Source organism: Sesamum indicum, linkage group LG1 (assembly GCF_026168435.1).
Source record: "Sesamum indicum cultivar Baizhima isolate 11 linkage group LG1, ASM2616843v1, whole genome shotgun sequence".
Taxonomy (NCBI): domain Eukaryota; kingdom Viridiplantae; phylum Streptophyta; class Magnoliopsida; order Lamiales; family Pedaliaceae; genus Sesamum; species Sesamum indicum.
In genome coordinates, this window is record NC_142657.1 from 23541439 (window position 1) to 23562674 (window position 21236).

Sequence of the window (21236 nt, forward strand, 5' to 3'; positions counted from 1 at the left end):
CATCATCATCATTGTAAAGAGTCAAGCTTCAAATACATTTTTTTTAAAAGTGTGAATTTGGTGTGTATAGATGTATATATATATAAATGAGTAATAGAAAACAAAATATATAGTGGTCTTTTTGAGGGGCTAAGCTTGTACTTGTAGGTGGGCATGGACTACTTCATCTCAACTGCTCTTCTAACTAATCCCCCCCATCAATTCAGAATAATGATAAGTTAAGAACTAGTCATTAATTATTATAGTAACAAGTAGTAACTAAAATTGAACCAAAATCTGATGGGATTTTGTGTGAAAGTGAAAAAATGTCGAAATAAACGTAACACAAACAGAGTCTTTTGGTTGATGGCATGTCGGAACCCAACCTATATACCATTGGGGTCTGTACCTCAACAAGTAAAGCTGACGGAGAATGCCCTTTTCTTAGAAAAGTGGCTTTTGTGTACTGTTATGTTTTTATGACGATGATCAATGCCAGACTCAACTTGATCTATCTGTTTGTTTGTTTTTTCTGGGGAGAGTTCCATAAATGATTAATCATTTGAAGCAGAAACCCAAACCCACAGGAATTAATTAATTGCAATTCTTATATCTATGTAAGTACTTAATTAATTACATTGCTCTCTCTTCAATTATTTGGTCATGGCCACGGATAATGATTACTTAACTGAATTGCCCCAACAACTTATTATTACAAAACCCTGCCCACATTAGACCTAAATCATGAAACCTGACAAACATATTCAAAATTCCCTTCTTTCTCATCTTCAATTTCTATAAAGAAAAAAAACATGCAACCATTAATTATTGGCTTCATATTTTATTAATTAATTTTGCTCAATTCCTACATTAAAAACCCCATCACTTGAGCCAACTCAACTCAACACAAACCCCGCCCCCCCCAGGATACATGCATGGCTGCCACAGTAGTCGCTGCAATTCTTTGTGTGTGGTTGAGTTTACTTTCCTCTGGTCACTGTGTGCATGGAATGAGTAGATGGCCTGGTGGAAGTTCAACTAGATTTTACGACTTTAAGGTATACTCTTGCTTCTTCTAGTTACGTATATATATATATATATATACATACATTAAGAAGTCATAATTTTAATTTATTTGGTTTTACACTATTATTCAAAGGTGCAAACCAAGAAAGTTACAAAGCTATGCAATACCAAGGACATTGTGACCATCAATGACATGTTTCCTGGCCCAGTAGTTTATGCCCAAGAAGATGACCGAGTCATTGTTCGACTCACTAATCTCACACCTTATAATGCCACAATACACTGGTACTTATATACTGTTACCATGACAATCTACTACTTAAACGCTTTCATTAGAGTTTGATTCATTTTTTTCATGCCCAACCAAATTTCAGGCATGGCGTCCGCCAGAGGCTATCATGCTGGTTCGATGGTCCATCCTACATAACACAGTGCCCCATTCAAGCCGGACAGACTTTCAGTTATGAGTTTACTTTGGTTCAGCAGAAGGGCACCCTATTATGGCATGCTCATCTCTCATGGCTTCGTGCAACTGTTTATGGCGCCATTGTTATCTATCCTAAAACTGGTGTTCCATACCCTTTTCCTTACCCCTACGAGGAGCATATCATAATTCTAGGTACTCTACAACATCCATACATTAAACTTAATTTAGTTTTCCTTTATGTGTGTACTTAATTATGTGCATATTATCTGTAAAATATTTGACTATTGGACATTTCCCTAAAACTTAATAGGGGAATATTGGTTGAAAGATGTGCTACAGCTTGAGCAGGCTGTTCTAGCTAGCGGCGGAGGCCCTCCCATTGCTGATGCTTACACTATTAATGGCCATCCGGGTCCCAATTACAATTGCTCCGGCAATGGTAAATCATCCATATATTTCAATATTTTTCTAATTAGCCAAGTATGAATAATATTTAAAATATAAGATGAAACATTATACTGAAATGTTCCTTTAGATGATATGCAGTAGATGCAGCATATTTTGACATATCACTATGACAAATCCAAATTGGATATAGGATGTAACTTTCGTTCGATTGCACCAAGATTCCAAGAACATGAACCGTAAAATCGTCATATATGGTATTCCATTGACTTTGTATATTTGAGCACTTGTGTTACAGGCAAAGAAATCTTAATTCTTGAGTTTTTTTTTTTTTTTTTTTTTTTTTTTTTTTATCGTGAATATAGAGTTCATTTGCAACATTGTCCGTATGCACAACTAATACTTAACATTGCTATTTCCTCAGATGTGTACAAGATCGATGTGGTACCGGGGAAGACATACCTGCTGAGGTTAATCAACGCTGGACTGAACAATGAATACTTCTTTGGAATTGCTAATCACAAATTAACCATAGTTGAAGCTGATGCTGAATACACAAAGCCCTTCACTACGGACAGGGTGATGCTTGGGCCCGGCCAGACCCTCAACGTTCTAGTCACTGCAAATCAACCCATAGGCAGATATTCCATGGCCATGGGCCCTTACATGTCTGCACAGAGTATACCATTCCAGAACATAACTGCGGTAGCCTATTTCCAATACTTGGGTGCCACACCAAATAGCCTGTCTTTACCAGCTGTTCTACCGAGTTTTAAAGATAATCTTGCGGTTAAAACCGTGATGGATGGGCTTAAAGGACTAAATACTTCAAGTGTTCCTAAAGAAATTGACAAGAACCTCTTTGTTACCATTGGTGTGAATGTGCAGAAATGCAGTAGAAAAGATCCACAGAAAAACTGCCAAGGGGTTAATGGTGGGGTAATGGCTGCTTCCATGAATAACATAAGTTTTATCCGCCCTAATATTTCACTTTTAGAAGCTTATTATTGGGACAAAAGTGCGTATTTCACTGAAGATTTTCCAGGGGCACCCCTCAAATTCTATGATTTTGTTAATGGAGCACCCAACAATGCTCCCAATAATACTAACTCGAAGAATGGAACAAGAGTTTTTGTGCTTGAGTATGGGACTAGGGTTCAGCTCATCTTGCAGGATACCGGGACTGTTTCTACTGAAAACCATCCTATTCATCTCCATGGGTATAGCTTCTATGTTGTGGGCTATGGCACCGGTAACTACAATCCAGATAAAGCTACTTTCAACTTGGTGAATCCACCATACATGAACACTATCGGAGTTCCGGTTGGTGGATGGGCAGCAATTCGATTCACTGCTGATAATCCAGGTAATAATATACTCAATATTAGTCATATGCAACACTTAGTTTGTGTCCTCGTTTCTACTTCCACATAGTTTTCTACACAGTGGATGAGTCCCTCACATCCCCAACAGAGAGAGATGCAAGAAACACAATGAAATGATTAGACCATGTGTTGCATAGAATTTTTCCACATGCATGAGTTCACACATAAACCCACACATATTCACACAGACATGTGGAAAATAGCATGCAAGAACTTGATGATGCTTTATGTATGGTGCAGGGGCTTGGTTCATGCACTGCCATTTGGAGATACATTTATCGTGGGGTTTGTCTATGGTGTTTATTGTTAAAAATGGGCAAGGACCACTGGAGACCCTTCCTCATCCTCCAGCAGATTATCCTCGGTGCTAAAAATAAGAGTGGTTCTTACTCTTTCTCATGAAAGGATTCTTTTATGCAAGTGTGTATTATGTGTGGTTTGATTTCTTTACAGGAAATATTACTGGAGACTGGAAGAATCTCAATAAAACCTTTCATTGGTTCCTAACTTGCTAGATAATTTGTTTATTTTATGTGCAAGAAGCCAATGTATGCAACAAGTGGTTGGGATGTATATCATCATATCCAAGAACGTATTAAAAATATGGCGTGAAGGCATGGTATATAAGTGTAGCCCTTTTCCTTTGGGAGGAAAGAAGCCATGAATTTTCAGAAGTGCATGATGCTAATAATACTATTAAAGGAGGCAGGAAAAAATAGATGCACGGTGCTGAACTGTTTAAAAATGGAAAACTTAACCTCAAGGTGCATATGAGGATTGCAAAACAAGAGAATGGCTTAACATGTGGATGGTTCACGGTGGAAATAAGAATGAGAGAATATGAAATAGAATTGCATAACGGAAAGGATCTATATGGTGGTGGCAAATCAAAGTTAAGACAGGGTAAACTTCAATTACCAGTGTGCAAATGATGTAAGAATATATCAATACTACCACTGAAACAAGAAGACATATACAGTCTACAAAAAAATTACAGCCAGAGGGGGCATAGATCTTTTAGAATATCGTTCAATAACAATTTGGAGATGCTAATAAAAACCACCAAGACTGTGTCTTTGCTTTCTCTCTATACATTTTTATTTTATTTGTCTTCTCTTTTGTTCAAAAAGAATGGTAATACTTCATATATATTTGAAAGGTTAAATTTGTTGGTTGAAAGAAGAAAAAGTCGAAGTTGTCTTAAAAAGTCAGGAAAAAGTTGAACCAAAAAAGCATTCTATCAAATATTGTGATGCTTTGATTGGAGTTAGCTCCCAGCACGCAAGAATTTAGATGGGACATACAAATAAGTTTATACTGTTTATTGAACAACAAATTGACAGGAAGAATATGCAGTGAACTGCACCTTAAGGAATCACTTGCTTAGCATCGAAGAAGCATATGAGGCATAAAACCATGATTATCCTCATAAAAGCAATTAAAATGGCTAATTGAACCGTCGTATAAAAAGGGGAATGATGACAAAATAGCTAAGATCATATAAACACATACCTTGGTAACTTAGGGAGGGAAAAAGATCCAAGTGCTTCCACAAATTAGTTCTGCATATCGTTCAATTTATAGCAGCTGATGATAGTAGTAGCTTAGTGTACAAACTAATCAAAGTTTGAAGTACAATAATTATCTGTACTGACCACACACGCACACACAACCAACTGGCTAAAGCTCTCAGAAAATAGCATTACAAATGGAAAATTATATATGACGTCTGCCTTACAGTTGAATAGTATGAGTATACATGAAGACTCAATGAGAATATACAAGGTGGTGCAAGCAACAAACAAGATCTTGCTCAATAACACCCTAATCTCCTTCCTAAATACAAAGAGAACATTACAAGTCCCTTCTTTGGAACACATCCACAGCCTCACTCATTGGACCCAAGGCATTTTCCGGCAGGTTGGAGGGGGTTCAAGAAAGAACAACATATCACCTACTTAGTCTACTACCCTAACACCAACACTACTTCATCATCATCATACTACCTTGGTCCACTGCAGCATCACCATCATCATCCCAAGATTGAGACTGCTAGAGATCATGTCATCATAAGCTCTTCATCATCTACCACTTATTCCTCTTCTAGTACTACTCCACTTTCAGTCCCAAACTTTCTGAATGGAATTGCAGCTATGGGATTGATCATCACTTATCTAGTACTAGTTCTACTCTTGAAACCTCCAATGCCCATTTCACATCATCATCATCAGGACCAGCTTGGTGAAAACGTGTCATCACTTGTTCTGGTTGCTTCATTACCTGTTTACTTTGGAGTTGTTTACAACTAACAGTACCCATTACTGCAACCCTACCTACCTACCTTATATACAAAGTGTTACGTATTTCTTATCTTTTAATTACTTTTTTTAAGTACTAATTAGTACTCAAGGTACAAAAGCCCTCAATTGTAAGCTTCTGTCTGTCTCTCTATATATAGCCTCTATATATATATATATCTAGTAGTATTATTTAATTCGTTATCTTACCGAAAGTTTGCTGTGCTAATTATATATATGTGTAACTGGTCATGAATTATATATATATTTTTCCCGTATTATTAATTAATCTTTTTATTCTTGTTTAACTGATTAAGTATTATCTTATGTTAATTCTTCAGCTCCCTTTTTTACTAATGATGATTTGTGACACTATATTACACCATTTTTTTTGGTTCGGTTGATATATGATATGCTAATTGCCTTAGTTTTCTTTTCTTTTCCTTTCCTTTCTTTTCTTTTTTGGAATTATGATGGGTTTGATTTATATATTTTATTTTTATTTATATTATATTTTAAATTATAAAAAATTATTTATTATATACACAGCAACATTTACTATAGGAAATTTTTGACTACGATAAGGACTTTGTAGCGAAAGCCCAATCTTTGTAGTAAGAAACCTTTTTGCTACGAATTTCAGTAGTAGAAAATACTGACGCAACAAAAGGTATTTGCTATGGAAAAAATAGCTTTTGTTGAGATTCCAAACTTTATAATCAGTAATAATATAAGTATGCTGGAAAAATTACTTTGATTAAGATATGAAGGCAAGAGAAATTCTTCAAAGTACATAAATTTCAACTGTATTCAACTGTACAGATACAAGACACTACATTTATTGCTTCGATTTGGAGTAGGCTCGTAAAAACAGCTAATTGAGCATGATATATTGTGTGGCCAAAATATACTCATTACTTCCAGCTTTTCTATACATGGCATGAACCGTCTTTACACATATTGTAAGGATCAAGTGTTCGTACTTAAGTTAAAACCAACAGATTCACAAAGAAGCTCCTTCACTGATCCCCATTAATTCCAAAGATCCGGACCTTGTGCATATTAGGGAACTTTGCAATAACCAGCACAAGCACTGCAAGTGTGTTGAAAAACAACATTGGATGTTGGTAGTCAGTTGTATGTGAAGCTATCAAGTACCTGTCAACAGTACAGGTGGAAACTGATTTAGAGAGAGAGGAGAATGTTTATGATGTAACTAAAAACCAAACTGGAAATATTTGCCATTATTATAGACAGTAACAATATAGAAAAACAGAAGACCAATCCACAATTTTTCTTTCAAAGCTAGGTCAACTTTAAATCCAGCGTAAATTAGCTAACCTTCAAAAGGATGCTAGTATGTTGATGCGAGGAAATATACCTATCAACTTGTATATCACTCTCATACTTTTCAAAACCAAGCACTAAAACACCTTTTCCAAATATCTGCTCCGTAGTCCTATCTAGTTTCTAAAAATGGCAGACAGCAGAAAAACTCAGCCCCAAGTCCCCATCTTCTTATTTCTGTCATCTGAAACACTATACAAGATAGTTTCTCTAAGAATTGAAAAGCTAATCAACTAGAAAATATTCAATAATCAAGATTCCACTTTGCCTTGTCAATATAGTGGTTCAGAATATACTCATGACCCCAATTTTGCAAATAGAACTTCTGCATTTTTGTCAATGCAAACAAAAACTGACAGCAATAAGGAAAGTTAAAACCAACAACAGAACAGCAGTTGGTGAGAAATTCCCAAAGTCATTGGGATCTCTGAGAAAGATAGTGTCATGCCTCATATGAAAATTCATAGGTCAGTCAGACATGAGAATCCAAAGAGCAAATGAAACGTGCTAAAAGTAATAACTTAGAGATAAATGTCATATACAAAAGATTTTGATTTTTACCATCAGAATACAGGTCTGTCACCATAACTTAAATTAATGGCAGCTTGGCATCAAATATCAGAACACAACACAAAAGTCCACACGGTGCGTCGCAAAAACACATAACAGCAGCGACATCCAAAGACATACAGACACATAAAAAGCAGCAACATCCAAAGATATACAAATGCAAAAGGCTCAGCTCAATGCAACAGAAAAAAACTAAAGAAGATACGCATGGAGGACTTACAGAACCACAGGAACAACTGTGAGGAACTTTCTATTGCGAGTAAGCTGCTTTCCATTGTCAATCTGCTCCCACCATGTCAGCCCATTATAGATTCCCTGATCATCACCAAAAGGGGTCCCTTTTTTCCAATGGAAGAAGTGGTACGTTACCTAAACATAGAAGCACATACTTTTAATTCAAAAAGAAAACATCAAACGGATCCAAGCATGAACTTAGAGATCAACCATATGAATAAAAGATGTGTGCAGCATCTTGTGTTGTGAAAGAAGTACTTGACATATAAATAACACTTGAGAACAGCTCCCTTACGAAAGAAAGCAAGTGAATGATATGTCACCTGAAAATGAGGGAATAGAAAACATTCCAAAGAATACACAACAGAAAAGAAAAAGTCCACAAAAGTGAAAGCAGAACTAGGAAGAAGGATGAAGGATATCGAATGCATCTTATAGCAGCCCCACAGCAGCTGAAAATAAATCAAATTATCATTACAGTGATTCAAACTCCCTATGTAAATATACACTCGACATCTCGAATGGCGACACACCAGAAGCCCTTGCAAAAACTTTTTGAAGATTGGAATAGAAATTTTTATGCCCCCAGTTCTCAACAGCCAATGGCTAGAATGAATGGGATGTTACCCTGTCAACCAGGCAAGACCGAGGGCGGATATCAAGTGTCCAGTAAGTCTAGGAATGCGCAGAGCTGCCACAGAACCCTGCTGCCAGGAAATGCAACAGAGGCAGGAAAGGTTGGAAATCACATGAACAAAATTCTAACACATACAATCCTAACCCAAAGTCCTGAGAAATTATCTATCATAGAGTCTTCCTGGGGCATGAACTTCAAGGTTGCAACTAGCATGGAAATAGCTAAAGAAGTGGAATGCAGTCAAGTCATGCCTCAAAAAAACTTCATTAATAACCCAAAACAAAGCGGAGGAACTGCTCATCAGTCCTCAAAACCTAAGAAGTAGACCTATAGTAATATCTGAGCGACCATAATCATGTCGAAAACACTAGTAATACTCTATCAAAATCTAAATAAAATTAAGAAAAAGTAGTTGTAGGGAAGGAACATAAATTCAGACAATACTCTTATCAACTATGCAACAATAATCAGATAAACAAAGAGCTAGAAAGATGAATCAAACTAGTTGCAATTCAGCCAAGTTTGATATTAAAAGTTGGGTACCAAAATTATGAAATCCAGCGCAAACATTATTACACGATCACTAATTTTTGAAGTTGTGATGAAGCTGGACACAGCAAACCGGAAACAAGAATGAAAAAGTGCATAGTAGTGGAGCAACAGGCATGGTAAGTTTGTTGGGCATGGATAGGTTGAAAATGAACCTAAACTTGAAACAACTTACAACTTAATCGGGATTGAAGGCAATTTGAACACATGTGGCTCTTAACCTTGTTTACACCTCTATATACACAGGATAGTTGAGGCGCAGGTAGAGAATTGAAAGTAGAAAATAGGTAGAGGAAGGGTGGAAGGAATAAGAAGATGTAGAGAGAGAGAAATGGATACCGCGAAATGGGAGAGATTGAGGATGGTCCAGGCCATGCCGGGGGTGCAATTGGTGAGAGAGAGAACGATGAGCCAGGAGAAGAAGAGAATCAAAATATAGGTAGTCCAAACCCCGGGATAGGTGAACCACTCGGTGTTGCGGTTTAGATCCGCGGGGGGATCCATTTTGACATACAGCTTCCCCATCATTCTGAAAACAGATCGGAAGTCGGCGAGTGGATATTAGTGTGGTGGGTGACAAAAATGGGGTGCAAGGGGGAGGTGGGTTTGTTTCTCGCGCATTTCTCGATATTAATTAAAAGGGATAAGAATGAAATGATGAAATCCTTTATATTTTTGTCTTTTAATTCCTCTCAAAAAACCAAGGAATGAGAGTTAGAAGGTAATTGTATTTTTGTGTGTGTGAAAAAGTAATGGGTTGGAGTCCAATCAAGAAAAGAAGCTTTTGGGCTCAAATATCCAATTCATTTTGGGTGGCCCCAAAACTTGTAGAATAAAACTATGATTAGTGTTTAAATAGGAATTAGATGGGAGGGAAGAGAATTGAAGAAGAATGAAGGAGTTGATGATTGGTATTTGGTAGTCAACATATATAACTAATTTGGTACTCGTCAAATTCTTTTTTAATTTTCCAACTAATTAAATGAATACTGCTACTTTACCTAATTAAATCAATATCAATAGTACGTATGATCCAAAACAAACATGATGCCATTGATATGTATATATATATGAAGCATAATGAAATAATAAAATCTGGAAATAAAACAAGTTGTATATGTGGGTAGGGAAGTAGAAGCAAGGTAGTGAAATCTCTAGGTGAAAGGAATTCAACACCTCATGCACCAGATTAAATTATTAATACTCTACTCTCCACAACCCACATATAAAGTTAATGAATTGCTACCTACTCTTTAATTAATTAATTTCCCATTAACTTTAAACAACAAATTATATATATATATATATATGTATAGAGAGAGAGAGAGAGAGAGAGAGAGAGAGAGAGAGAGAGAGAGAGAGAGAGAGAAAGTAATGTTATGGAGATGGATGAAATGGAAGTTGAAGTATCTTATCATAAGTAAAACTGGGTTTCTTGCTAGCTAGCCCAATTAAGTGATGATGATGAGGAACGTATTTTTTTCTACACCTACATACGTACTTCATTTTGACCTAATTTCAGACAATAAATAAATATATATGCAGACGTTAATGACTTTTTCTTGGATATCAATATTGTATAGTAATGAATTACATATACAATATATATAACCCAAAAGTGGCACCACCACTCATAGTGATGAGTGAGATTTTAGGGGTTGAATAAATCAATTTTTAAATGAATGATCAGCAAACCCCATTATCTTCACCTAACTTTAAGTCTGTATGCAACTACCTAAGCTATAATATATACAATTAATTAGGTCATTCTGAGTACTACCTCCCATATCAAACCTAAATTAATTAGGTCATTTTAATTTAACTACCTAAAATTCATATATATATCTACATGTATCATGTATGTATGTATGTATATGCTATTATTTACAGCAATTGTAATTATTCTTTTTCTGATGATTACTTCAAATAGAATTTCATCTATATTAATTATGATAAATAGTAGTTAGTAATAATAAGAAATTAATTAACAATATTATAATAATGATTATTATTGTCCATATATATATATATATATATATAATGGGTGCTTACATAATTAAAGACAGTGCTGCCTCATCTTCCCAACTTCATTCTCCTGCTTGCTTTTCTTATCCATGACATCAACCAAAAAGAATTAATTAGAGATAAGAATTTGGAGAGATGATGGAATTAATGTGCTGATATTGTGTAATTAGGTAGCTAGAGGTGATGATGCATGCGTGGGTTTTGGTAAGTTAAAGCTATACGAAATGCAGATCCTGGTAACTAAAGAAAGCTATGCTGACCTACCTTCAAATATTTTAGTGTTGTTCTTGTATAATATATGCATCTCCTTCACTACCAACTAATTACACACACCCCTTTTCCTCTCACTTCTCCATCATTCCTCTCATTCAACACACAACTGTCTTCTAGTAAAAGTACCATCCTTCACCTAATACCAATTTGTTCCGTTTCACGTCCTTGTGACTATGGTTAACCATCCATTAGAATGGCGAATTAACGTGCCCCATGCAACTACTTCCACCGTTTTAGTTCCCCATCCTTACTGCTCCCCACATATTAGAGTTTGTACACTGCCTCTGGGATTTATCATGGGATTTCTAACCACTATTTGGGGCTTCCTTCAAAGGGCTTGGATCATTGCAGTTACTGAGCCTAACAAGTTAATGCATTGTCTCAAAGTTGGATTGGCTCTTTCTCTTGTCTCCCTCTTTTACTACATGAGGCCTTTGTATCAAGGAGTTGGAGGGAATGCTATGTGGGCTGTTATGACTGTTGTTGTTGTTTCCGAGTATACTGTCGGTATGCTACTCTCTTCTTCTTCTTCTTTCTCATTACATATGCTTCTCCTTTACTCCTGTCTACCAAGTTTATTAATTACTACTTATATATTTCAAAGGTCTGTCCTGTATATTACTAACTAGCTACTCCCAAAACTTGCATGCAGGCGCCACACTTTCTAAATCTGTCAACAGAGCAACTGGAACTTTCTTGGCTGGAGCACTAGCGGTTGGTGTTCATTGGGTAGCTACCCAATCAGGAGAAAAGTTGGAGCCCGTAATTCTTCAAGCTTCTGTTTTCCTTCTAGGTAGGTTTGGCTTCTCTCCGCGCTCTAACTCTTGAATGAAAATGACTAGTTATATATAGTTACATTGTTCTACTTTTTCTTGCAGCTGCTGCAGCCACTTTCTCTCGATTCATTCCATCGATAAAAGCAAGATTTGATTACGGGGCAATGATCTTCATCCTCACCTTCAGCCTGGTATCAGTTTCAGGCTATCGTGTCCAAAAATTGTTCAAACTGGCTCATGATAGACTATCCACTATTGCAATAGGGACCTCAATCTGCATCCTAATAAGCATGCTTGTGTGCCCTGTTTGGGCAGGAACCGAGCTCCACAACCTTATCAAAAACAATATGGAAAAGCTTTCAGATTCCCTGGATGGTACGTAAACAATCTCAACTTACCGCAATTAAACACGTGCATTCCTCCTACCAGGAATAAAGGGATTTTTTTATTAATCTTTCTGCTCAAAACCGATCAGGATGTGTAGCAGAATATTTCGGAAATGATGTCAAGTCCAACAATTCCAAGAGTGAAGCTTCCCACAAAATATTGCAAGGCTACAAATGCACGCTCAACTCCAAGGCTACTGAAGAATCCTTGGTATTTTTTCCTTCTCCTTTTGATTCAGTGCAGTACCAACTTTAAGTCTTAGTTCAATTTGAAATGTTCTTCTGCTGAAACACGACTCTGCTCTCTCTACAGGCTAATTTTGCCAGATGGGAGCCTGCTCATGGGGGGTTCAACTTTGGACATCCTTGGAAAGAGTACCTCAAAGTTGGGGCTTCACTCAGGAGCTGTGCTTACTGCATTGAAGCCCTTAATGGCGGTAGCATCTGTTCCGATGCTAAGGTAGTCATAACTCGACGCGCAATAACCTGATATTAGTTATTATTATAGTTTAGTTATCGAGGTTCATTTGTTTCTGTTGCAAATTCACAGGTTCCTGATTTCCTCAAGACACATTTTGGCAAGTTCTGCATAAGATTAAGCGCCAGTTCTTCAGCTGTGTTGAAAGAATTGGCCGTTGCTATCAGTACAATGAAAAAATCATCAAAGATAGATGTTATGGTTGAAGAAATGAGGAATGCAGTTCAAGAACTTGAGAATGCCCTGAAATCCCTCTCTAGGCAACAAATTGCATCAACTGAAACAAAAACAGGGGACTCGGTCAATGACATAGGAGAGGGAAATGCGAGTCCAGTAGTAGTAACTCTGGCCGAGATTGTTCCATTAGTCACGGTAACTTCATTGTTGATAGAGATTGCAGCAAGAACAGAGAAAATTGCAGAGGCGGTAAATGGACTGGCAGACAAAGCAGAATTCAGAGTTGAAAGTGCTGAAAATACAAAAAAGAGCCAAATCCAGAAAGTTAAACAGATTAGTGCAAAAGATGAGGACGAGAAGACAATGATGACCCTTGAGAAGGTCTGAGCTTCTTAGCATAACCCAAAAAATGCTTGTTTCTTTTTGGGTTTGTAAGTTCATTTTAGACACTGTACAGCAACGGAGAGTTACTGTTTATTACTATAATACAAAAATTTTCTAGAAATCTCGGTGTGATAGAAAGAAGGTTATTACCAACTTCTGATGTGGGGCATGCAAACAGAGAAAGCACGAAACACTGGGCAAAACACTTGTTTTGGTAGTGTGATCCAGTGCATTATATACCCGGATTAGGATTCAATTCAGGTTATAGAACTTGTGTAGGATATGCAGCACATGCTGCCACACGAGAAGTGTAAGGGAAGCTAATTGATGATAGTCCAGTAAAAGCTAACTGAATTAATCAACAAAAATAACTAAAATCACAAATCCAAGAGCCTTCTAATCAAGAACCAAATTACAGTTTCTATCACACTCTAACAGCATAAATCGGACCAACCACGCCTTCTGTCAGTTACAGTTCTATTTATGGCTGACTACATGTAGCCAGAGACGTCATATCTAGTCCAATGACATTGCCATCGCCTGATGAGTTACCTGTTAGAATTCACATTTTCTATGGATGCTTCTTCAGTATTCCCCCAGCCAAGGTTCACGGCCAGGTCCTCGACCGCTACCTTGATAACATCAGATCGGACACCAATATCGGTTGCATATCTGCTCATGCAGTACATTCCTGCCGTCATTGTAGCCACGCCAACTGGACTAGGCATTAGCAATTTCAGAGGGGAGGAAAGAAGCGCTGCTAATGGTGCACCAATGACGGAGGATGCTTGCCCGCTTCTCCCGACACCCAGCCGATCAACTATGAGCAGTCCTGTCTTGCAGTACAAGGCAAAATCCTCGCAGTTGTTTTGAAACACGTCATAGTTCCCAAATCCATTCTGAAGCAGATACATAGCTCGATGAACAACCGTCTCTGGTGGGTCTGAGGCTGCAGTTGTGCATGTGCCACCTCGCAGTTTAGCAATGAAAATGGATGGACTGACTCCATACTCAAAGGCATAAAGGGAACCATTTCGAAGGAAGCAATCAAGGCAGGAGAGGACGACTCCGCTATTTGGCTGCCTAAAACCACAATCAGGAAACGTGGGACATTGTGCAGTCAGGCTGTGTGCTTCGTCGTTGGGCCTGGGAGAGGTCTCAACACGGGTAAAATGAACCACTTTGCTGCCCCCGACAAAAATGCCTGCATAATTCATAGAAGGAAGGATAGGAAGAACACTTTATCATGCAAATAAATATGCCATGCTTGTTTCAACAAATAATAGTAATGCGCGCACACAGCATTCACATTGATATTTTCAGTTGCAATGTTAAACAACTGAAATTTATTCCATCCCGAAAAAGTTTTTTCTTCTATCTAGTCTAATTCATTTCACTAATCTACAGAATCAATCTCAATAGGAAAAAGTATTGGTTTCAGAAAAGAAATGGACGCAGCAGATCTTGTTCAAAATAAAAAGTCGGCTCAAGTACAGGTGATATTTGGCCTGTTTCTACTCAAGCGCAAGCTATTCGCCATCTATGCCGTGTCTGAATACGAGGAAAAATGATTGATTGTTTAACACATCAAATCAGTTGCGGGTTTCTCATGGGTTCCTTCTTGTCTCTACGAATTGTTTTATCATATGTTTGATGAAGGCTGTCGAGTTTAAGGCTAAATTGGCACCTCAAAATTAGTAATATATAATATATGTATGCTGTATCCACTGAGATCCTATTGAACCCACAGCAATTTCGTAGCCAAAATGGGCAATTATTTCACTCGTTGGACGCAAACCCGAAAGAGCAAGTGGACATGCAAATGATGCGTTGAAAAAGGAGGCGATCAATGAAGCAAGATGAGATTTTTATCCAGAATTCCAATCAATTATGCTGAAATTCAAGCTAATCACTCATATCTAACCAGTTTGGAGATGGAATAGGCATCAAAACAAGGAGATGAAAACAACAGAGCGAGTAAGATGCCAACAAGAAGTCAGAATGTCACAAAAACAAGTAAAATATAAAGCCAACATCAATGCAGCATTCTCCTATGTCTAAAATAACAATTCATTTCTAGAACCAGAAAAATTAGAAAAGGAAAGGGACGGCAAACCATGATGAGAGTATGCAAAGACTGCTCTGTAAGTATAGATATGATCCCCTGCCTTGATCGCACTCCGCTCCACTCTGTTTGTGAGCAAACCCATCTTCCTCTCTCTATTTCTATGAAGTATTAGAACAACAAGAAAAATGAAACCTTGAGCAATTTCAGCATAACCTCTACCAGGAATTCTGCTTTGAGGAAATGGACATAAACCACCGTTGCAGAAAAACAGGGAAAAGCAAAATAAATGAATTTGAAGGTGGAGGAATGTGATTGGTTTACCAAATAATTTGGCCAACCACCGTAGCCAAAAAATATATACATAGTATTAGCATAGAGATGGTGATGAAGCCAAGCATGTTGATGCTGGGCTGTTTGGTTTCTTGTTTTTTTTCTTTTCCCCTTTTTGGTCCTTAAAGTTTTTAGGGTGAGGGTGAGGGTGATGGTGCAGTGTGAGCATCATTGCGCTAATTTCTTTTTATTTTGAGGGGACCTATATTTGTTTGTGAGTGAAGGTAAGAAATCAAGAGATTCTTGCAATGGGCATCCAAGGAAAAGTGTAACTGTGGTGTTTGCATAATCCATGACATTGGTGAAAGATATGCTTTGCTTTGTATAGACGTTTCCAATATTTTAATTAATTCGATCGCTTGGCTTAATCATTTATAATCCTCATTTTCCTTTTGTTTAGATTTTAAATAATGTGCTTCATTATGAGATGATGACATAAATAATCACCTAACTCTACGGCCTCATTTGCATTAGCTTATTAGGTTGGATATTATTGGATTTCTGGTTCAATCCAGTAATATTTAGCATGTCTTTTATTCGATCCCAATCCACCAAGGTAATAAACCCACATAAATGATCACATACGGGATTGATTTCTTGTCTTGTTTGGTCAGTTTTGGATAGTGAATCAGCAGAATATAATAAGTTGGAAGGAGATGGAAGAATTGAAGGGCTCTCAAGGAAAACATTCATTAATTGGAGAGTGGCGTCTTCAGCTACATTTTATAACATCTTTCTTGGGATAAGGCCCAACCCAAAATGGACACCAGAAACTGACACAAAGAATTAAGGTAAGAGATTCCATTATTATGAGAATAAGAATATTACATGAATGAATTAAGGAGTAAGGAGCATTGAATTGAAATAGAGCCGCACAAGTGTGTGTTCTCTCCTTAATTCCGCCAAATCCCACATAACCTTAATTTCTTCTTCTTCTGCCCCTCATTTCTTTCTTTTCCCCAACCCCCTCTCACTCTCCCTCTCTCTCCCCTCATCTCCCCCTCTCAATCATAAGTTTTGTTCTTCATCTCTCTCATTAGTTTTACTCCCTTCCCTTTCCACTTCCTCCCATTAATTCCCTAACCCTCCACCCACCAATCACCATAGCCGCAATACTTCACATTTCTTTCTCTCAACCTCCTTCATTTTCATCCACCCCCACCAACAAAAGAAATATTTTCTCAAATTTATTTTCAACTGATTTTTATTTTCAGAAGATCATGGATATTTGGTTATGATTTTTAATCATGAACCACCCATCATATCATATGAATCATCCACACATCTTCACCATGTGACATTAGATACGCAGGATTAGGCGGCGTCGATCGGCGTTTATGGGAATTGGAGTTTTGGTGATGACACGAAACCTCTCTTTGTTTTCGTGTCTCAATGGATCTTTCCCCAACTCTTTCTCCTTCACAACTCTCCATTTCCTTTCGTCGTCTCTACATATTCTTATCCCCTATGCCCATTCCAAATGCAGATGTCCATTCAATGCCGCCCCCTTGCCATTAATTTCCTATTGCATTCCTTCACATGTTTTCTTCCACCTCCAATACAATTCCCACCTCTGATTTCTAGGCCGCCCTTCTCTTTTCTCTTTGGTTTATGTGTCTTCTGAAACTTTGTTTGGTCGCTGTTGCTACTGCTGCTAATGGCCGGAATGTGTTCCGGTGCGGGTTTTGGTGTATCTCGTTCAATAACAAATGGAAGTGGAAACGGGGATTTCTCAGGACATTCCTTGAGTAGTGCTGGTCCCGATGAGGCTCATTACCGCCAGGTTGATTATGTGGAGAAATGTAGCAGGAGTCGATATGTTCGGGTAAATTTTTGTAAAATGAGTATGCTCTTCTTTCCGTAACCTCAGGATTTTCAAACATCCCTGTTGTGACGTTTTTTGAATCATAATTGCTTGGTTATAGCCTTATCTAGGGTATTCTTGTGCTGCATGGTGATATTCATCATCCCTTTTGAAAATTGATTTAATGCAATGTATTACTTGGCTTTTAACGGCCTGTATTTTATTTTGCAGTACAATGAAGTCTTGGGCAAGGGTGCATTCAAGACTGTGTATGTGCTTACAACTGGGTTTTTCTCTTTGCTTTTGTAGGTTTTAGTTTATAAGAGAAATTATAAAGATATTCTCATTTGTTTCCAATTTTTTCTTGTTTATTTTTACTCTTTAGCTACAAGGCATTTGACCAGCTCAACGGAATAGAAGTAGCATGGAACCGGGTGAAAATAGATGATGTGTTGCGGTCACCTGAAGATTTGGAGAAATTATACTCTGAGGTTCATCTTCTTAGACAATTGAAGCATGAAAACATCATGAAATTCTACGACTCATGGATTGATGACAAGAAGAAGACTGTTAACATGATCACTGAGTTGTTCGCATCTGGGAGCCTGAGGCAGTAAGTTTCTTCTGTTTCTTTTTCATATTTATTAAGGATTTATGGGTGATTTATGCCGAGATTCCATTTTTTGTTTGTTAGATACCGTAGAAAGCACAAAAATGTTGATATGAAGGCTATAAAGAATTGGGCAAGACAGATTCTCCAAGGTTTAGACTATCTTCATAGTCAAAACCCGCCTGTCATTCACAGGGACTTAAAATGTGACAATATTTTTGTGAATGGAAATCAAGGAGAAGTTAAGATTGGCGACCTTGGGCTAGCAACCATCCTGCAGCAGCCTACCGCTCAAAGTGTCATTGGTATATAGCTTTTGAATTTATACTTTCTGAACTAGAAGTGATTCCTATGATAAGTGCTCACAGCTACATCTTATCAGGAACCCCTGAATTTATGGCCCCGGAGCTGTATGAAGAGAAATACAATGAACTAGTTGACATATATTCCTTTGGAATGTGCTTGTTGGAAATGGTTACTTTGGAATATCCTTATTCTGAGTGCAAAAATCCAGCTCAAATATTTAGGAAAGTTACATCTGTAAGTTCTTTTCCCTCCATCTTGCATTCTGTGTACTACTTAATATTATATGGTGTCATCTTAGAAAGCATTTCACTGGCAGGGTGTCAAACCTGCTGCTCTTGCCAAAGTGGCTTCTAAGGAGGTTAAAGAATTTATTGAGAAATGCTTGGTCCCAGCTTCTGAGAGAATGTCTGCTAAGGAACTTCTTAAAGACCCCTTTCTTCAACTAGAGCATTCCAAGGAACCTGTTCGTGATTTGTTACACATACCTAATGAAGTTCCTAGATCTATAAGTCAATTGTATTATGGACCCAATTCTATGGATATAGACCCTGAATATAACCAGTCTGTCTGCACAGACTCCAATTGTGCAAGCCCTTGTTCTGAAGTGGTGGAATTTGAAAGATCATATCAGAACAATGATTTCAGACTGAGGGGTAAGAAGAATGATGATAACTCAATCTCATTGACCTTGCGCATCGCGGATCAGGGAGGTAAGTTTGAAAGCACTTCTGTGGCCACACACTTTTCTCTGTAGAAAACTTGCACTGAGTAATTTTTCTTCAAAATTACAGGGCGAGTGCGGAACATACACTTCCTGTTCTACCTTGACTCAGACACCGCACTTGCTGTTGCAGCTGAGATGGTTGAGCAGTTAGATTTAGCAGATCATGATGTAGTTTTCATTGCCGACTTCATTGATTCCTTAATAATGAGAATTTTGCCTGAGTGGAAGCCTTCATCTGATTGTTGTTCCAGTGGAGAGAGATGTACAAGTGGCCTAACCTTGATATCAGATCAATGGGACATGCCATTGCCGTACACTAGAGCTGAGTCTGTGGCAAGGCAAGATAATGTGTGTGATATTCATATGGGTCGTCAAATTTGTGTACCAGCTGACAGCAATAACTTGTACAGGAATTCCAATTTGGTGTCTACCCCTCATACTGCATGTACCTCATCTCCATGTTTGACTAATACAGGGAACATACTATCACTAGGATCAGCAACGTCTGAGGTCATCGGAGAAGATTCTTCTATAAAGAATGGGATGATGTCTAAAGGTTCTAGTGGTGAAGTATCTGAAATGGAATTTAGATCTCTATATTATCATGAATGTGGAATCCATGGAAAATGTCCATCACTGAACCAATTGGGAGAAGACTCAGGATGCATTTATTCTGATCAGAAAAAAATACCCAGAGTTGCGAGCTTTTTCAGCTGTTGTGAAAACTCAGAGTTCATTTTCTCTGATGAGAAAAAAATTCCCAGGGTTGCAAGCTATTTAAGTTGTAGTGAAAAAGGTACATCTCTGGAGCATTTCGGAGAAAACTTGGAGTTGAATTCTTTGGATGAGAAACAAATTCCTAGAGTTGAGAGCTTTTTAAGCTGTTGCGAAAAAGGTCCATCACTGGAGCAGTTGGGAGAAAACTCAGGATGCATTTATTCTGATCAGAAAAAAATACCCAGAGTTGCGTTCTTTTTCAGCTGTTGTGAAAACTCAGAGTTCATTTTTTCTGATGAGAAAAAAATTCCTAGGTTTACATCGCTGGAGGATTTGGGAGAAAACTCAGACTTGAATGCTTCAGATGAGATACAAATTCCTAGAGTTGAGAGCTTTTTAAGCTGCTGCGAAAAAGGTCCATCACTGGAGCAGTTGGGAGAAAACTTGGATTCAAGTATTTCTGATCAGAAAAAGGTTCCCAGAGTTTCGAGCTTTTTAAGCTGTTGCGAAAAGAGTGCATCATTGGAACATTTGGGAGAAAACTCGTATTTGAATTTTTCTGATGAGAAAAAAATTCCCAGAGTTGCGAGCTATTTAAGCTGTTGCGAAAATGGATCATCACTGGAACACTTGGGGAAAAACTCAGATTTCATTTTATCTGATCAGAAAAAAATTCCCAGAGTTGCGAGTTTTTTAAGCTGTTGTTCTACTATGACTTTGCTAGACACAGATTCTGAGAGTGATTTGAAGTTGGAACTTGATGCTATTGAAGCACAATATCAGCAATGGCATCAAGAAATTTCAAGGATGAGGCAGGAGGCAATGGAGGCCACAACAAAAAGATGGATAACTAAAAAGAAAGAGGTTGTCCATTGAAGATTGATGTGATGGATCAATTGTTCGTTACTTTAAACTCTTCTCCCGCCCTGCCCATATCCAAGCTTCTTACTCCGGTTGAAGATTTACTTATTTTCGAAATCTTCTTCTTTTTTGTTTTGGGCGATGATGGATTTGGAACCTCCTTCGTTGGATGTGGCTTCCTGGCAAGAACTGATTGTCTTCCACCCGGTATTATTAGGGGCTGGAGACTAACTATATCTTCTTGTACGAGAATGTATATAATTGCCCCTTTCTGTATACTTTCCCATAGCAGGTCAATAACACACGAGCTTTTTTTTTTTTACTCTGTAGAAGATAAAATGCAAGGAAATTTTTTGTGCCAAATCAGACTCTATCATAAGATACATCATTGTGTTCATGAGAACACGAAATAATTCAACCAAGTTCATCTAAACAATAGCTGCAAAAAAGTATAAATTGCA

The 21236-nt window shown here is 37.7% G+C and overlaps 5 protein-coding genes across 6 annotated transcripts; 3 read left to right on the plus strand and 2 right to left on the minus strand.

Moving 5' to 3' along the window:
• Nucleotides 1-610: 610 nt before the first annotated feature.
• LAC6 (laccase 6) lies at nucleotides 611-3729 on the plus strand. Its single transcript, XM_011095762.3, has 6 exons — nucleotides 611-1037; nucleotides 1139-1290; nucleotides 1380-1624; nucleotides 1743-1871; nucleotides 2262-3203; nucleotides 3463-3729. The coding sequence occupies exons 1-6, from the start codon at nucleotides 915-917 to the stop codon at nucleotides 3591-3593; spliced, it is 1722 nt and encodes a 573-aa protein (XP_011094064.3). The 5' UTR covers nucleotides 611-914; the 3' UTR covers nucleotides 3594-3729.
• Nucleotides 3730-6299: 2570 nt separating this feature from the next.
• On the minus strand, nucleotides 6300-9506 carry LOC105173869 (uncharacterized). The gene is made up of 3 exons (XM_011095775.3): nucleotides 9196-9506; nucleotides 7657-7805; nucleotides 6300-6677 (listed from the first exon to the last, which is right to left on the minus strand). The coding sequence occupies exons 1-3, from the start codon at nucleotides 9382-9384 to the stop codon at nucleotides 6539-6541; spliced, it is 477 nt and encodes a 158-aa protein (XP_011094077.1). The 5' UTR covers nucleotides 9385-9506; the 3' UTR covers nucleotides 6300-6538.
• Nucleotides 9507-11088: 1582 nt separating this feature from the next.
• On the plus strand, nucleotides 11089-13476 carry LOC105173881 (aluminum activated malate transporter family protein). Its single transcript, XM_011095785.3, has 6 exons — nucleotides 11089-11661; nucleotides 11807-11947; nucleotides 12033-12305; nucleotides 12406-12527; nucleotides 12630-12776; nucleotides 12867-13476. Exons 1-6 carry the CDS (start codon nucleotides 11328-11330, stop codon nucleotides 13356-13358), a joined length of 1509 nt encoding a protein of 502 aa, XP_011094087.3. The 5' UTR covers nucleotides 11089-11327; the 3' UTR covers nucleotides 13359-13476.
• A 190-nt stretch (nucleotides 13477-13666) lies between these two features.
• Nucleotides 13667-15941, minus strand: LOC105173890 (protein LEAD-SENSITIVE 1). Of its 2 annotated transcripts, XM_011095804.3 has the most exons (3): nucleotides 15745-15941; nucleotides 15472-15581; nucleotides 13667-14559 (listed from the first exon to the last, which is right to left on the minus strand). In XM_011095804.3, the coding sequence occupies exons 2-3, from the start codon at nucleotides 15563-15565 to the stop codon at nucleotides 13904-13906; spliced, it is 750 nt and encodes a 249-aa protein (XP_011094106.2). In that variant the 5' UTR covers nucleotides 15566-15581; nucleotides 15745-15941; the 3' UTR covers nucleotides 13667-13903. The 2 variants fall into 2 exon arrangements, with proteins under 2 accessions (XP_011094106.2, XP_011094097.2); XM_011095795.3 differs by having other exon boundaries at nucleotides 15472-15940.
• Nucleotides 15942-16667: 726 nt separating this feature from the next.
• Nucleotides 16668-21097, plus strand: LOC105173904 (uncharacterized). Its single transcript, XM_011095815.3, has 7 exons — nucleotides 16668-17578; nucleotides 17789-17826; nucleotides 17943-18170; nucleotides 18252-18472; nucleotides 18550-18707; nucleotides 18790-19183; nucleotides 19265-21097. The coding sequence occupies exons 1-7, from the start codon at nucleotides 17411-17413 to the stop codon at nucleotides 20788-20790; spliced, it is 2733 nt and encodes a 910-aa protein (XP_011094117.1). The 5' UTR covers nucleotides 16668-17410; the 3' UTR covers nucleotides 20791-21097.
• The last annotated feature ends 139 nt before the right edge of the window (nucleotides 21098-21236 follow it).

Bases quoted from the DNA above. Each gene is read 5' to 3' on its own strand.
- LOC105173890 (XM_011095804.3), bottom strand. From the start codon at position 15,565: ATGGGTTTGCTCACAAACAGAGTGGAGCGGAGTGCGATCAAGGCAGGG. The intron at 14,560-15,471 runs GTTTGCCGTCCC...TGAATTATGCAG, and splicing joins CTTTGCATACTCTCATCATG to GCATTTTTGTCGGGGGCAGC.
- LAC6 (XM_011095762.3), top strand. From the start codon at position 915: ATGGCTGCCACAGTAGTCGCTGCAATTCTTTGTGTGTGGTTGAGTTTA. The intron at 1,038-1,138 runs GTATACTCTTGC...TATTATTCAAAG, and splicing joins CTAGATTTTACGACTTTAAG to GTGCAAACCAAGAAAGTTAC. The intron at 1,291-1,379 runs GTACTTATATAC...ACCAAATTTCAG, and splicing joins TATAATGCCACAATACACTG to GCATGGCGTCCGCCAGAGGC.
- LOC105173869 (XM_011095775.3), bottom strand. From the start codon at position 9,384: ATGATGGGGAAGCTGTATGTCAAAATGGATCCCCCCGCGGATCTAAAC. The intron at 7,806-9,195 runs GTATCCATTTCT...TTCTATGTTTAG, and splicing joins TCAATCTCTCCCATTTCGCG to GTAACGTACCACTTCTTCCA. The intron at 6,678-7,656 runs GTAAGTCCTCCA...TACTGTTGACAG, and splicing joins ACAGTTGTTCCTGTGGTTCT to GTACTTGATAGCTTCACATA.
- LOC105173881 (XM_011095785.3), top strand. From the start codon at position 11,328: ATGGTTAACCATCCATTAGAATGGCGAATTAACGTGCCCCATGCAACT. The intron at 12,306-12,405 runs GTACGTAAACAA...AAAACCGATCAG, and splicing joins GCTTTCAGATTCCCTGGATG to GATGTGTAGCAGAATATTTC. The intron at 12,528-12,629 runs GTATTTTTTCCT...CTCTCTCTACAG, and splicing joins AGGCTACTGAAGAATCCTTG to GCTAATTTTGCCAGATGGGA.
- LOC105173904 (XM_011095815.3), top strand. From the start codon at position 17,411: ATGGCCGGAATGTGTTCCGGTGCGGGTTTTGGTGTATCTCGTTCAATA. The intron at 17,827-17,942 runs GTATGTGCTTAC...TTTACTCTTTAG, and splicing joins AAGGGTGCATTCAAGACTGT to CTACAAGGCATTTGACCAGC. The intron at 18,171-18,251 runs GTAAGTTTCTTC...TTTGTTTGTTAG, and splicing joins GCATCTGGGAGCCTGAGGCA to ATACCGTAGAAAGCACAAAA.